This window comes from Pseudochaenichthys georgianus, unplaced genomic scaffold (assembly GCF_902827115.2).
Source record: "Pseudochaenichthys georgianus unplaced genomic scaffold, fPseGeo1.2 scaffold_865_arrow_ctg1, whole genome shotgun sequence".
NCBI classification, from domain to species: Eukaryota; Metazoa; Chordata; class Actinopteri; order Perciformes; family Channichthyidae; genus Pseudochaenichthys; species Pseudochaenichthys georgianus.
The window spans coordinates 1-16,058 of record NW_027263406.1 but is presented as its reverse complement, the minus strand read 5'-3'; the positions used below and the strand labels follow the sequence as shown (position 1 = coordinate 16,058).

The following is a 16,058-nucleotide window of genomic DNA, read 5'->3' as shown; positions in this document are numbered from 1 at the left end:
CGAGACGGTTAAAATGACATCAAGCTCAAAGCGGTCGGACCTTCCTTTGTGCTGTAAAGGGCACCGTACGGCATGAAAGCGTGACCTTTGACCTTTGTTACATTTCAAGCCGTAACCTTTGACATTAGGAGCAGCAGAGGCATCAATCTGCATGTACTTTTCGAGCCGGTTCTAATGAGAGCAAGCTCAAAGCGGTCGGACCTTCCTTTGTGCCGTAAAGGGCACCGTACAGCATGAAAACGTGACCTCTGACCTCGGTTTTGACCTTGTCGGAGGTCGCAGGGTCCCCAAATTTTGAAAGCGGGTTCCACACACGTTAACCAACACACTCTCAAAGTTTCGGAGCGCCAACCACATTCTTTAAAAAAAATTCATTTTCGACCCCCCCCCCCCTCCGCCTGTCAGACCCTTAGCTTATGGGAGGATTTTGTGAGAAAGTTTGAAATCTAATTGAATAAACATTTCCCTACATGGGAAGTGGGATGCCATATTTATCTATGGACCCCCCCCCACGGGTAGTGGAATTCCATATTGACCTGTGGACACCCCGCCATGGGAAGTGGGATGCCATATTGATCTGTGGACACCCCTACATGGGGAGTGGGATGCCATATTGATGTTTAGCCCCCCCCCCCCCCACGGGTAGAGGAATTCCATATAGACCCCTGGACACCCCTACATGGGAAGTGGGATGCCATATTGACCTGTGGACACCCCTACATGGGAAGTGGGATGCCATATTGATCTGTGGACACCACTTTACCACCCCCATGACCCCTACACGGGAAGTGGGATGCCATATTGATGTATGGACACCCCTACATGGGAAGTGGGATGCCATATTGACCTGTGGACACCCCTACATGGGAAGTGGGATGGCATATTGATCTGTGGACACCACCTTGCCCCCCCCATGACCCATAAACGGGAAGTGGGATGCCATATTGATGTATGGACACCCCTACATGGGAAGTGGGATGGCATATTGACCTGTGGACACCACCTTGCCCCCCCCCATGACCCCTACACGGGAAGTGGGATGCCATATTGATCTGTGGACACCCACTTGCCCCCCCCCATGACTCCCTACACGGGAAGTGGGATGCCATATTGATCTGTGGACACCCCCTTGTCCCCCCCCCCATGACTATGGCGCCACCTAGAGTCCGATACACGCATCCACCGTGGCAGCTTCCAACTCCCTGTGTCTTACACTGCCAATGGACACCAAAGTATCGAGGTTATCCCATAACCTAATATGGTGTCCCACTAGCTGTGTATCCCAATGGGAAAACGGCCCAAAAAAGGCCATTTCTGCTTTCCACGGGTGGGGGCGCATGGCAGGCCGCCTATGAGCTCCAAAATTCGGCCTGGAACCTCCGGGAATTGTGGGTTAAGCTCCATAAACTGACAAAGTCACCCAGAAATGTCACTTTTATAGCCCAAAAATATATAATACAAATACATTTAAATAGTAAAAGGTACAATTGTGCTCCTAATTATCCGGAATTTGATTTATAGAGCCCCATGATAGTGAATAAAAATCATTTTCATGGAAAAAAGTGTTAAAACGCCTGATTAATATGTTTGTAATGCTGGCAGCAGGTTCACTGCTGTTAGCAGGGTCTCACACTCAAAGGCACCTAGGCAGAGCTCCAGGGTGATGCACAAGGCTTTTCTACCCAGCAATAAGTGTTTGAAAGCTGGGGAACAGTGCTGTGAATATAGGGAGAGAGCAGCCAGAGAGAAGCGGGCTCTGAGAGCCACGGAGCGCACCCACAGACTCTCTACCTAACCCTCACCCTGTTTGTACAGACCCTCTACCTAACCCTCACCCATCGCCGCTAAAGAGGATTATCGTTTGTTATTTTTGTGGCGATTTTGTGGCGACAGATTTTTGTGGCGACAGATAACCCACAAGAACCAAAAGAAGCATTTCACACTCTTCTTTCTGCAGCAAAGAGAAACAAAAACCAGGGTCCATGAAGTGCAGACCCCCCAGGAGCAGAAAGAGGCCCCGAGGACCTATGAGGTAAGAAGAGATTAGAAATCACAGGTGCTGTTGCTTTGTTGAGCGTCTTTGTAAAGTGATGTTCTCTCTGCTGGTAGATAAAGCCCAGAGGAGGGTCTCCTCCACTCCCAGCCGTCCAGAGGAGGATGGAGAACACGGAGGAAAGCCCCGTCACATCTGTGAGACTACATTCACCACAGAGTGGGACTTTGTTTTCATCTTCCCAGGATTCAAAACGCACATGAAGTCCTGATCGCTCCCTAACGTTCCTACTTTTCACTGTTTTCATTTTTATCTTTGTGTTAAAAAAGAAAAAGGCCTTTCGGACAGACAAACTTAAGATGTATGATTACTATGTCTTGAAAAAACACTTGCTGCCAAATGTCAATCAAAAATATATTACAAAATGCACATTATTTCCACCACAGGATCGCCCAGTGTCTGCACCTCGCTTCCAGCCGACTGCAGACACACCTCACTTCCAGCCAACTGCAGACACACCTCACTTCCAGCCGACTGCAGACACACCTCACTTCCAGCCGACTGCAGACATACCTCGCTTCCAGCCGACTGCAGACACACCTCCGCTACAAGGCGAGATTACACTTTCTTGTTATCATGACTCCATGCTTTTTAGATCATGACTCGTCCCCTAAACCCTTGTCCCGTTGGTCCTCCAGAGGGTCAGCAGCAGGAGGAGGTGATGAGGGGGCTTTCTGCTCTAAAGAGCATGCTCAGGAACCGGCAGAGACACCTGGAGCTTCAGCTGGAGAAGATCGAGCGCCAGGAGCCTCTCTACGTGCCCTCCAGCGGGTACTCACACTCATCATCATAATAACATTTACTTTAGACAGCACACCTTCAAACATCGTCATCTCACGGGGCTTCAGAATGCTACGAGGAGAACATACAATACAATAAAAAGGAGCATATTGAATTGAATATGGTAAGATAACAAAAGGTTAAGAGCATAAAAGGTCAGTCAGTAAGACGCGATGTATTAGATATTATTTATCTAATATATCATATTCAAATGACTTGTGTTCATATCACCACCATAACACGTTGCATAGTTGATCTGCTAGTGTTGGCTGTCTGTTCAAACTGACGTCCTCTACAGTGGACATACTGTTTACTAATTCAATTAAATAAAACAATTCTAAATTGCAAGATGTTGTTTTTTTTAACGCTAAATAGGTAAACAGGTGTTGCTCTGTTGGAGGACGAGCTGCTGAGCTCATGACCGTTTCAATCTGAAGTCCTCTTTGTTCTCAGACCCAGAAGACCCAGAATCGAGGCTTTTGAATCGGCTTCTGCCCGAGGCAACGTGCGGAGCATCAGGGAGACTAACCAGTGGCAGCACGGAGGTGAGGCTTCTGCCCGAGGCAACGTGCAGAGCATCAGGGAGACTAACCAGTGGCAGCACGGAGGTGAGGCTTCTGCCCGAGGCAACGTGCAGAGCATCAGGGAGACTAACCAGTGGCAGCACGGAGGTAAGGCTTCTGCCCGAGGCATTTCTCTAATGTGCAACGCCTTGTGTTTTTATGCTGCTGCAACGCAAACATTTCCCACATTTGGATCAAACAAGTCCTCGAGTAACACGGCCCACGCATAACATGAGCATCGTGGGGAAGTAGAACTGCTCGCAAATTGAAACACGGGAACATTTCCACTAAATTGTCCTGTTGAGATAAAATCAGAAACAACGAGATTCAGCTGCTGAGGTGTGTGTGTGTGTAATGATGTGTGTGTCTGTGTGTAATGATGACTGTGTGTGTGTGTCTGTGTGTAATGATGACTGTGTGTGTGTGTGTCTGTGTGTAATGATGACTGTGTGTGTGTCTGTGTGTAATGATGACTGTGTGTGTGTCTGTGTGTAATGATGACTGTGTGTAATGATGACTGTGTGTGTGTAATGATGACTGTGTGTGTGTGTGTGTGTGTGTGTGTGTGTGTGTGTGTGTGTGTGTGTGTGTGTGTGTGTGTGTGTGTGTGTAATGATGACTGTGTGTGTCTGTGTGTCAGATGTTTACAGCGGGGATGCTTCTGAAGAGCCAGTCCACCATCAGAGGACCGCCCCCCGTCGGAGACCACACTATGAAGTACGCTGCCTTCACTTTGAGTTTTACTGAAGTTCTACTAAAGTTTTCTGATTTCAAAGCAGCTGATTCTCTCTCTGGGGTTCAGGCGGAGGGTCAGCGAGGTCGAAACATCAGGACAGATGTTCAGTCGGATGTTCAGTCAGATGTTCAGTCGGATGTTCAGTCGGAAACTAGTTTGAACATCCGATCAAATGGCAGGAGGAAAAACCAGCAGAGACACGTCTTCGGGGACCAATCAGGTGAGAGGAAACACTCATTACATTGTTTCTTATGTATCTCACACACACACACACACACACACACACACACACACACACACACACACACACACACACACACACACACACACACACACACACACACACACACACACCTGTAGAACATCCCATAATGTCTGTTTCCTGCAGAGCGGTGTGCTTCAGTAAATATATTTAACATGTTTTACTGTGACATCTTGTTTCAACAGTTATCATCTTAAAAACTGTTTGTATTATTATTTAGATGTTGTTTTCTTATTTTGTGTTCATTTGTACCCCGTGTGAATCCTGTTCCATCTTCTCTCGTCAGATGAGGACCAGTCGTCGCTGCTCTCTGGCTGCGAGCCGCGCCCTGCAGGAGCTGCACGTGTGTACCTGTGAATGGGCCGTTCTTTGGACGTGTGTACCTGTGAATGGGCCGTTCTTTGCACGTGTGTACCTGTGGATGTGCCGTTCTTTGGACGTGTGTACCTGTGGATGTGCCGTTCTTTGGACGTGTGTACCTGTGAATGTGCCGTTCTTTGGACGTGTGTACCTGTGAATGGGCCGTTCTTTGGACGTGTGTACCTGTGAAGGTGCCGTTCTTTGGACGTGTGTACCTGTGAATGTGCCGTTCTTTGCATGTGTGTACCTGTGAATGGGCCGTTCTTTGGACGTGTGTACCTGTGAATGTGCCGTTCTTTGGACGTGTGTACCTGTGAATGTGCCGTTCTTTGGACGTGTGTACCTGTGAATGTGCCGTTCTTTGGACATGTGTACCTGTGGATGTGCCGTTCTTTGGACGTGTGTACCTGTGAATGTGCCGTTCTTTGGACGTGTGTACCTGTGAATGTGCCGTTCTTTGGACGTGTGTACCTGTGAATGTGCCGTTCTTTGGACATGTGTACCTGTGGATGTGCCGTTCTTTGGACGTGTGTACCTGTGGATGTGCCGTTCTTTGGACGTGTGTACCTGTGAATGTGCCGTTCTTTGGACGTGTGTACCTGTGAATGTGCCGTTCTTTGGACGTGTGTACCTGTGAATGTGCCGTTCTTTGGACGTGTGTACCTGTGAATGTGCCGTTCTTTGGACGTGTGTACCTGTGGATGTGCCGTTCTTTGGACGTGTGTACCTGTGAATGGGCCGTTCTTTGGACGTGTGTACCTGTGAATGGGCCGTTCTTTGGACGTGTGTACCTGTGGATGTGCCGTTCTTTGGACGTGTGTACCTGTGGATGTGCCGTTCAGGACGAATAAACCCTGCAGTTTTCTAATAAAATGTACCTTGATATCGTGTCTGAGAACAGTTCTTTAGAAATCACTGATTCCTTTATGAGCCAAGTTCAAAAACTTTATTGACCTAGAACCTGATTAGGATGCCGGATGAAGTCTCGTACAGAAAGTCGTACATTTTTTGCGACATAGAAAACTTTACATTGCTGTTTCATATACATGTTGTTTTCTACAGGAACGCTTCCCATCCAAACGTAAAGCACAGCTAGCGTCTCCTTCTCTATACAGATAGCTCTCCCCAAACCAAACCGATTACATATATTATTAACTTCTGATTTTGTACACGAGTGAAACCTAAACATGGACTAGTGACTCGAAGCAGCTTTCATTCGCTCTGATCTGTCAGAAGGCCCAGTATCTAAATCAAATAAAAACCTAAAACATATCAAATGGAATAATTTAACCTTCACTTTCCACGCTGACGATCTACAGAGGAACACATGATCACAGTCAGATCTCCAGTGCGTTCAGAGAGAGATCGAGGGCAGCAAATCCAGAAAATAAATGAGATCTAGTGTTACCAGGTTATATTACACAGCGTCTGTACAGCGGTTAGCCTCGAGGACACAGTCACTACGTCTGTCTTTTGCATCGGACCGTCTTCTCCTTTAAACACAGTAAGAAGCACACGTTGTGGAGATATAGATCCTTCTGTCACAGAGCTGTTAGTCAGTAGTTAGGGTCCGCCGACAGGACGTGTGTGTGTAGCAGCATCACTGTGCCTCTTCCTCTTCCTCCTCTTCATCATGGGTCTCCGGCAGCTGAGCGATGTTGAAAACGATGCCGATTCGCAGATAGAACTTCCTGAGGACGGCCCTCAGCTCTGGGATCAGATCGAACTGCATGATCTCACACAGCAGGGGGTAATATCTGGACGCATGGGCTTTAAACTGTGAGGGAGGGACAGAGAGAAACACATCTTGTTTAAATACTAGCTATTCTGTTTAAAAGGCTGCATACTTTTCTACTTTAGCAGAGCTCTACGGGGCAAACATCCGACTAACAACAATAATGTAATGTGGGAACAGTTCACACCATCACTGTTAAACCACCACACTCTAATGTTAATAAAACCCTTCATGTAAGTGATTGGCATACAGGCTCTGATTGGTGGGTACATTACGTCACTTCTATCTTCAATAAGTGCAATTCGCTAAAGAGGAACAAAGTCCTGCAGGTAAATACGCTTGAAACCAAACCACTGTTAGCAGTCCAAGCACACATTAAACCAGAGCACAAGGCATGACTCTCAAGCTCTTCAAGCCTGTGCTGATAACCTCCCTACTTCTACTTCCGCTACTTGCAGCTCATTCCTCCAGTTTTTCGCAGACAAAATGAACGCCATTAACCACTCCCTCTCAGCTCCATCTGACATACAAGCATCTCCACCAACCTCCACCGCTTCTCCCCCATCTCCCTTGACCTCCTGACTCCTCCTCCCCAGCGCCGCCTCTCCCAGTTCAACCTGGTTACCCCACTTGAAATACTCCATCTGATCGGTTCCTCAAATCCCACAACCTGCTCCCTTGACCCTCTACCCACTCCTCTCCTGAAGTCCTGCCTCCCCGTCCTCTGCACCTACCTTGCTAACCTTTTCAACTCCTCGCTGTCCCATGGAACCGTCCCCTCTGCCTTCAAAACTTCTGGCGTTACTCCAACCCTTAAAAAACCTGGTCTTGATCCCTCCTCCCTCAGTAACTACCGCCCCATCTCCAACCTCCCATTCCTCTCAAAAACTCTTGAACGCATTGTAGCCAAACAAATTCACTGCCATCTCCAACCAGCTTTATGAACCCCTTCAGTCTGGATTTCGTCCTCACCAAAGTACAGAAACTGCACTCGTCAAAGTCCTCAATGACCTCCTCACCTCTGCTGACACCGGTTCCCTCAACATCCTCATCCTCCTCGACCTGAGTGCAGCCTTCGATACCGTGAGCCACACCATCCTGCTCACCCGACTCAGGGACATTGGTATTGAAGGTATTGCACTCAGGTGGCTCCAGTCCTACCTCTCCGACAGATCCCACTTCATCTCCCTCAACAACCACTCCTCTGCCACCGCTACAGTCACCCAAGGCGTTCCTCAAGGTTCAGTACTCGGCCCCCTCCTCTTCATCATTTACATCCTCCCCCGCGGTCAGACACTCCGCCATCTCAACCTGGACTTCCACTGCTATGCTGATGACACTCAGATCTACCTCAGCACCAAATCCCTCCATGACCCACCCCTTACCCACATCGATTCCTGTCTGACAGCTATTAAAACTTGGATAAAACATAACCTCCTCAATCTGAATCAGGCACGCAACCTTGGCGTGATCTTTGACCCCAGCCTCTCCCTCGAACCTCACATCCGCCAAACAGTCAAACCCTCATTTTTCCACCTCCGTAATATTGCAAAAAAATCCTACGCTCTCTCACCCGCCCCGCAACCGAACGACTAATCCATGCCTTCATTTCCTTCCGCCTCGACTACTGCAACTCACTTCTTTACGGCATCAGCACTAAATCCCTCAACAGACTCCAACAGGTTCAACATGCAGCTGCACGTCTCCTCACGCATACCACACCATGGCATCACCCCAGTCCTCAAAGACCTCCACTGGCTTCCTGTCTCCCATCGCATCAACTACAAAGTTCTGGTCCTCACCTACAAAGCACTCCACCATCTGGCCCCCCTTATCTCACAAACCTTCTCACTCCTTATCAACCCCCACGGTCCCTCAGACCCCCCACGGTCCCTCAGACCTCCCACGGTCCCTCAGACACCCCATGGTCCCTCAGACCCCCCACGATCCACCGCAGCCGGACTCCTATCCACTCCCACATCCACACTCTGCAGCTTTGGGGACAGAGCCTTCTCAGTGGCAGCTCCTAGGCTCTGGAATCCCCTCCCCCAAGATCTCAGTGACTTTGAGTCCCTCACAGTCTTTCAGTCCCGCCTCAAAACACATCTTTTCAACTCCGTCTACCCATAAGCCCCCCCCCCCTCAATCAACTTCCTCTTGACTGCCTTTCTATTTATTTGTATTGTACTATACTTACTTGTTTGCCTGTCCTTGTCTGTCTACCCTCCCTCATACTGTAAAGCGCTATATAAATAAAATGCATTCTTATTATTATTATGACTGACTAAAAGCTTTAAATCGGGAAAACCGCCCAGTCTGTTATTTTTGGATATCTGACGAGGTTGTAAATTATGTTGTTTCTGTGTGTTCTTCCTCACCCTGTCGTCGCTGATCTTCATCACCTTGGTGAGGAAGAGGAGCAGCAGGTTGGTCCAGGCCTCTCTGTGGCTCTCTGACGTCAGAGACAGGAAGTACACTAAGGCCTCGCTGCACACACTGAAACACACACACACACACACACACACACACACACACACACACACACACACACATTTATATCTACACTTATAGAGAGCATGGAGGAAGTCATAGTGTAAAACTCGGACTACTTTTAAATCCAGGATGAAGACTTTTCTTTTAATTGAACTATTCAAATCTCACACTGCACTGTAACTTGTATTCATGTACCTGCTATTCATGTTTTATTATCTTTGCTTTTAAATGAGTGTTTTTAGACTTTATAACATGTTTCTTAATGTCTTTCATTGTTGTAAAGCCCTTTGAATCGCCTTGTGCTGAAAGGTGCTGTATACAAGCCCTCCACCATCTGCCCCCCCCCCCTACCTCACTGACCTCCTCATCCAACACCACCCCCCCGGTCCCTCAGATCCTCCTCAGCCGGTTTGCTTTCCATCCCCAAGGCCAAACTCCGGAGCTTCGGGGACAGAGCCTTCTCTGTGGCAGCCCCGAAGCTCTGGAACTCCCTCCCCCAAGACCTCCGTGAGTCTGAGTCCCTCACCCTGTTCCAGTCCTGCCTCAAAACCCACCTCTTCAACTCTGTATCCATAAGCCCCCCCCCCCCCTCTCAACCAACTTCCTCCTGACTGCTTTTCTGTTGTGTTTTGTTTCTTTGTTTCTTTTTGGCTTTGTTTTTGTTTTGTTTGTCTACCCTCCCTCCCTCCCAAATGTAAAGCGTCTTTGGGTTCAAGAAAAGCACTATAGAAATAAAATGTATTATTATTATTATTATTATTATTATTATACATAAACTTGCCTTGTATTATGTTGAAATAAATCCTGCTAAATATCAAAGTGTAAATAATTAACTGCAACCATAGTTTTACTGTATTTTATTGTGAAAATCCACAGCGGAGGTTTGTGTCGTTCTAAATGCAGTCATTTTGCATATCTCTCAGTAGCCAACGATCTTGCTGACATAAACTCCGTAATAAATGTAGTCTATATTTCATGAGGTGTAAAACCTGAGCATTTTAAATACGAAGGAAATGCTTGTGAATCTGTAGCTGTATTTGTATTGTTGATTTAATGTGTGAACGAGGCGATGTAGAGAAGGTTAAGCTGTCATTATTAGTGTTTTGTATATTTCTTATCTCACCTGAGCAGGAGTCTCTGCACCTCGTCCCAGGCGTCGCTCCGGCTCGGGTCCTTGTACATCCTGAAGAGAATCCTCAGCCCACAGGCCAGAGAGCTGGTCTCCTGCTTCAGGAGGTTAGGCTTCGACTTCCCTTTGAACCCTGCACACACAAACACACATCAGTGTTGATAAAACACAGAGTCCTCCTCCAACGTGAGATCAGCATGCTAACAAAGGTATCAGCTGTAGCTGTGAACATGAGAGCAACATGCTAACAAAGGTATCAGCTGTAGCTGTGAACATGAGAGCAGCATGCTAACAAAGGTATCAGCTGTAGCTGTGAACATGAGAGCAGCATGCTAACAAAGGTATCAACTGTAGCTGTGAACATGAGAGCAACATGCTAACAAAGGTATCAGCTGTAGCTGTGAACATGAGAACAACATGCTAACAAAGGTATCAGCTGTAGCTGTGAGCATGAGAGCAACATGCTAACAAAGGTATCAGCTGTAGCTGTGAACATGAGAGCAACATGCTAACAAAGGTATCAGCTGTAGCTGTGAACATGAGAGCAACATGCTAACAAAGGTATCAGCTGTAGCTGTGAACATGAGAGCAACATGCTAACAAAGGTATCAGCTGCAGCTGTGTTCATGACAGGATGTGTGATGACCTAGAAGAGCATCAGGACTGCTTGAGGCAGATGATAGCTATGTGATGAACATGATGACTGAGCCTCTATGGAGAGAGACATCAAGCATGCTCATTTCTGACGTGGAGCTAATCTGAAGTAAACATTGATACAGCTTTCTATTCCTCCATCTTGTGACTGTGTGACTCCCTCTCTTGGATATCAGCATGTGAAGGACACTGCTCAGGAACTAGTGGATGCTCTGTATGTGATGACTCCTTCCCTTCTGGAGAGGGTCACAGACACATGGACCCTGAGACTGAAGCTCAAGCCGGGAACCAGGAGAGTTCTCTAACAGTCATTATAGATACTGATCCCCTACCGGCTCTCCACAGAATGGTCCTCTGCTCTGCGCTGGAGTTGAAATCCTTGGCGAAGTGATGTGACTCCAGAAGGCAGTCGAGAAGCTTGAACAGCTGATCTGAGGTCAGGTAGCGATACATGCCAGGGTCCTGAAGCTCGTGGGGGACGTCTGCTGCAGAGGAGGCGTCACGCTGAACACACACACACACACACATTAATACTGGAGTTAATACATGCTTTAATCACAGAGCACAGGACTAGCAGACAGAAACCTGATTTAAACACGACCAGCACGATGAGACCTGAAGTCTGTTTGGCGTGGAGGACGAAGTGTGTGTGTGCGTGTGTGTGTGTGTGTGTGTGTGGTGTGTGTGTGTGTGTGTGTGTGTGTGCCTGTGCAGCAGCCAGGTTCTCTGCGTCCTCCTTCCTGCTGGTGGCGGGGAAGAACACGATGTTGTCGATGGTCTGGATCAGCTCCAGCTGAACCACACATTTTATCAGCAGAGAGGAGAAGAGGCGCTGCTCCTGGAGCTCTGAGGAGAGAACACACACTAACAGTGAGGATACACGCACACACACACACACACGCACACAGAAAGAGACACACACACACACACACACACACACACACACACACACACACACACACACACACACACACCACACACACACACACACACACCACACAACACACACACACACACAACACACCACACACACACACACCACACACACACACACACACACACACACACACACACACACACACACACACACACACACACACACACTTACTGATGGGCGTGTTTCCGTACTGGCTCTGTCGGCGTGTATCCATGGCGACCCGCTCGGTGCTGCTGACTGAGTTTTGGTCGTCTGAGCGGCTCTGGATGTCCAATGACTTCTGGGAAACGGAGTCCTAATGATCAAAGGGGGCGGAGTTACTACTGTGTACAACAACAACAACAACAACAACAAATAGACGCATGCAATAGCTAGAGGTATACAAGGTTTCCTCACCAGCTGCTTGTCCGTCTGCTCTCCCTCTGCAGGGCTCCATGTCAACAGCCTGGGGAACAAACACTCAGTGAGCCAGTGGAAAGGACCCGAGTCGAGTCTCCTTCAGTTCATATCTAAAACGCTTGACTAGTTTCCTTCATATATCTCGTCTTTGTGCTGCAGGTCTTACGCGTGAGGGATGCTGGTCTTGAAGATGTCCAGCATGCAGGTGCAGGTTTTGTCCCAGGTCTCCAGAGTGAACTTCTCTCCGTTCAGGATCACCACGTTCTCCAGGCAGTTGGTGCCGGAGCGAGCCAGCTGCTCGTTATCTGATGAAGACATCGTGAAGAAGAGGAGGAGGAGCAAGGGCCCGTTAAAACAGCTCAACCAAATGATCCAGATCAGACAGCATAACATTTGACAATAATAATATTAATATTTTAAATCCCCAAAATATAAAGAAGAAGAAATGCATTTGTGTTTTTGAAGTAAAAATAGATGTTCTTAACGAACTGAGCTCCCTATATGATATGTTCTGGACCTGGTGTCCTTCTCTCCGGCCAGCGTGTGTGCTTTAAATCAGAGTCAGAGATTAGACATGGATAGTCCTCCAGCTGCTCGTTGTCTGGCGAAGACTCCATGACAGCTGCCTTTGATCTACAGAGAAGGACCATGTGTGTGTGTGTGTGTGTGTGTGTGTGAGTGTGAGTGTGAGTGTGAGTGTGTGTGTGTGTGTGTGTGTGCGCGTGGCTCACCTTGCTGCACACACCAGTAGAGCTGCGACAGGATGTCGTCCAGCAGAACGTCGCTCAGAGAATCGAAGTACTGCGTGAAGACGTCACTGATGGCGTACAGCGCGTGATTACAGGTGGTCGTCATCCACTCTGCTTTCTGAGGAACACACGAGGAGGGTTTCAGCTTTTGTTATGGAAATCTAGGACCCAACACGGCTGGAGAGTACAAGTCAAAGTGATCAAAACAAATAAATGGTGAATCGAGAAAAGCTGTCTTTTGGTTATTTATTTGAAGCTTCAAATACACGATACAATAATTAAATATGACACAAGTCGAACAGAGTATAGGATAGTCTGCCCGAGTGTGCGCAGTACAATGAAAAAGCAGAGGTTATATATGAAAAGAGTGGGAATGTTATAACTCTTGTGTTCACACGGCCACATTGTTATGAGGCACCTTCTGGCCTTGAGCAGATAGCATAACGGTTCTGGTGTGACTGTGTGAGTCTCCCAGTAGGCCAAAGCAGCTGTGGCCTTGCAGCGCCTGGGAATAAACCCATAAGAGAGTAGAATAGAATGATAAAGCACATCAGGAAATAAGAAGCATTTGGTTTAAGCATATAAGGATATAATAAAAATGTCCACTACACTTTACACGAGCCGAGACGCAGAGACCACGCTCAGCGGGAGGAACGGGGCTTCAAAGACTTTTTACTGACGTTTTTAAAACTTCTTTTCAGACTTTATTTAATCTTGTTTCTTTTATTGATGTTTTTTTAGACTGAGACTTTTCAGACTTCTTTTAGACCCTTTTTAGAAATGTGTATACTCTTTAAAGGCCTCTGTCCTCCCTGGTCACCTCGCTCTGCTGCTCGGGGAGCTTCATGTTGTCGAAGATCCTGAAGACGATCCTGAACAGATCCTGCCACCAGTGCTTCTCAAAGGTGTGTCCGTACGTCTTCATCACCTCGAACATCACCGTCAGACCCCTGGAACACACACACACACACACACACACACACACACACACACACACACACACACACACACACACACACACACACACACACACACACACACACACACACACACACACACACACACACACACACACACACACACACACACACACACACACACACACACACACACACACACACACACACACACACACACACACACACACACACTTTGTATCTAGCAACACTCTTTATTTGTGTGTGCAAGTACATTGAATATCTTTGAATGCCTCCCCACATGTTCATATCGATCTAGAGGTGGATGCTTACCTGGTGCGGACGTCCAGTTTGCACCTGTTGATGATGCAGGAGAGCTCGAACAGGATTGGAAACCATCCTCTGACCCAGACCCGGTCCTCAGGGTTCACGTTCATATCATCACTGGTGTAGTCTTTGAACGCCTGGAGAGGAAAGCAGGTTACACCTCTGAGCGGAATCAGAATACCGTTATTAGTCCCACAGACAGGAAGTGCACATCGTGACAGCAGAAAAGAGACACAGACAGTTAACACAATGATTGTACACTGAACAACAATATAAATGCAACACTTTTGTTTTTGCTCCCATGTTTCATGAGATGAACTCAAAGATCTAAAACATTTTCTATAAACACAAAATAACCATTTCTCTCAAATATTGTTCACAAATCTGAAACAATGTGTGATAGTGAGCACCTCTCCTTTGCCGAGATAATCCATCCCACCTCACAGGTGTGGCATATCAAGATGCTGATCAGACAGCATGGTTATTGCACAGGTGTGCTTTAGGCTGGCCACCATAAAAGGCCACTTTGAAATGTTCAGTTTTATCACACAGCACAATGCCACAGATGTCCCAAGTTTTGAGGGAGCGTGCAGTTAGCCTGCTGACAGCAGGAATGTCCACCAGAGCTGTTGCCGTGAATTGAATGTTCATTTCTCCACAAGCCGTCTCCAAAGGCGTTTCAGAGGATTTGGCAGTACATCCAACCGGCCTCACGACCGCAGACCACGTGTAACCACACCAGCCCAGGACCTCCACATCCAGCTGTTCACCTCCAAGATGGTCTGAGAGCAGCCACTCGGACAGCTGCTGCAACAATCGCTTTGCATACCCAAAGACTTTCTGCTGTCAGAAAGCGTCTCAGGGAAGCTCATCTGCATGCTCGTCGTCCTCATCGGGGTCTCCACCTGACTCCGGTTCGTCGTCGTAACCGACTTGAGTGGGCAAAGGCTCACATTCGATGGCGTCTGGCACATTGGAGAGGTGTTCTCTTCACGGATGAGTCCCGGTGTTCACTGTTCAGGGCAGATGGCAGACAGCGTGTGTGGCGTCGTGTGGGTGAGCGGTTTTCTGATGTCGATGTTGTGAATGGAGTGGCCCGTGGTGGGGGTAGGGTTATGGTATGGGCAGGCGTATGGACGACGAACACAGGTGCATTTTATTGATGGCATTGTGAATGCACAGAGATACCGTGACGAGATCCTGAGGCCCATTGTCGTGCCATTCATCCACGACCATCACCTCATGTTGCAGCATGAGAATGCACGGCCCCATGTTGCGAGGATCTGTACACAATTCCTGGAGGCTGAAAACATCCCAGTTCTTGCATGGCCAGCATACTCAGCGGACATGTCACCCATTGAGCATGTTTGGGATGCTCTGGATCGGCGTTTATATTTTTGTTCAGTGTATGTACAAATGAGAATATTATAAGTTCATTTGCAGAGTTCGGAAGTATTGGAGTACAAATACTTTGTTACTGTACTTAAGTACATTTTTCTGGTATCAGTACTTTACTCCACTACTTATTTTCCTGACCACTTTTTACTTTGACTTCTCTCATGTTGAACTCAAATACCTGTACTTTCTACTTCTAACATTTCTCAAACAGCTGGTTCCTTTAGTCTGAATGTGTGTCTGGTGCGTGGTCACACACACACACACACACACACACACACACACACACACACACACACACACACACACACACACACACACACACACACACACACACACACACACACACACACACACACACACACACACACACACACACACACACACACACACACACACACACACACACACACACACACACACACACACACACACACACACACACACGATTCTGACCTGGGGTCTGCCAGAGACGTATTTGGCGCAGTGTCTGATGAGGCGGATGCTCTCCATGCTCGTGTCGGGGAACGAGGCGTTGCAGGCGAACTCTGACAGACACTTCACGGCGT

At 47.7% G+C, this 16,058-nt stretch overlaps 2 protein-coding genes across 2 annotated transcripts in view; one reads left to right on the top strand and one right to left on the bottom strand.

The window, feature by feature from the left end:
• LOC117444639 (centrosome and spindle pole-associated protein 1-like) overlaps positions 1-5,637 on the top strand; it is a 52,441-nt gene extending 46,804 nt beyond the window's left edge. Inside the window, exons 17-24 of the mRNA XM_071202763.1 lie at positions 1,958-2,032; positions 2,110-2,190; positions 2,440-2,605; positions 2,692-2,824; positions 3,287-3,504; positions 4,037-4,113; positions 4,199-4,352; positions 4,681-5,637. Coding sequence (XP_071058864.1) covers positions 1,958-2,032; positions 2,110-2,190; positions 2,440-2,605; positions 2,692-2,824; positions 3,287-3,504; positions 4,037-4,113; positions 4,199-4,352; positions 4,681-4,751 — 975 coding nt within the window. The 3' untranslated portion in view covers positions 4,752-5,637. The remainder of the gene's footprint in view (positions 1-1,957; positions 2,033-2,109; positions 2,191-2,439; positions 2,606-2,691; positions 2,825-3,286; positions 3,505-4,036; positions 4,114-4,198; positions 4,353-4,680) is intronic.
• Positions 5,638-5,686: 49 nt separating this feature from the next.
• LOC117444638 (brefeldin A-inhibited guanine nucleotide-exchange protein 1-like) lies at positions 5,687-16,052 on the bottom strand. Its single transcript, XM_034080082.1, has 12 exons — positions 15,946-16,052; positions 14,101-14,231; positions 13,671-13,800; positions 12,833-12,968; positions 12,268-12,406; positions 12,099-12,147; positions 11,874-11,997; positions 11,472-11,611; positions 11,098-11,269; positions 10,106-10,244; positions 8,868-8,985; positions 5,687-6,531 (listed from the first exon to the last, which is right to left on the bottom strand). Exons 1-12 carry the CDS (start codon positions 16,000-16,002, stop codon positions 6,355-6,357), a joined length of 1,512 nt encoding a protein of 503 aa, XP_033935973.1. The 5' UTR covers positions 16,003-16,052; the 3' UTR covers positions 5,687-6,354.
• Between the last annotated feature and the right edge of the window lie 6 nt (positions 16,053-16,058).

Bases quoted from the DNA above. Each gene is read 5' to 3' on its own strand.
- LOC117444638 (XM_034080082.1), bottom strand. From the start codon at position 16,002: ATGGAGAGCATCCGCCTCATCAGACACTGCGCCAAATACGTCTCTGGC. The intron at 12,969-13,670 runs GTGACCAGGGAG...TGTGTTCCTCAG, and splicing joins TCCCCGAGCAGCAGAGCGAG to AAAGCAGAGTGGATGACGAC. The intron at 10,245-11,097 runs GTAGGGGATCAG...TTGTGTGTGCAG, and splicing joins GACCATTCTGTGGAGAGCCG to GGTTCAAAGGGAAGTCGAAG.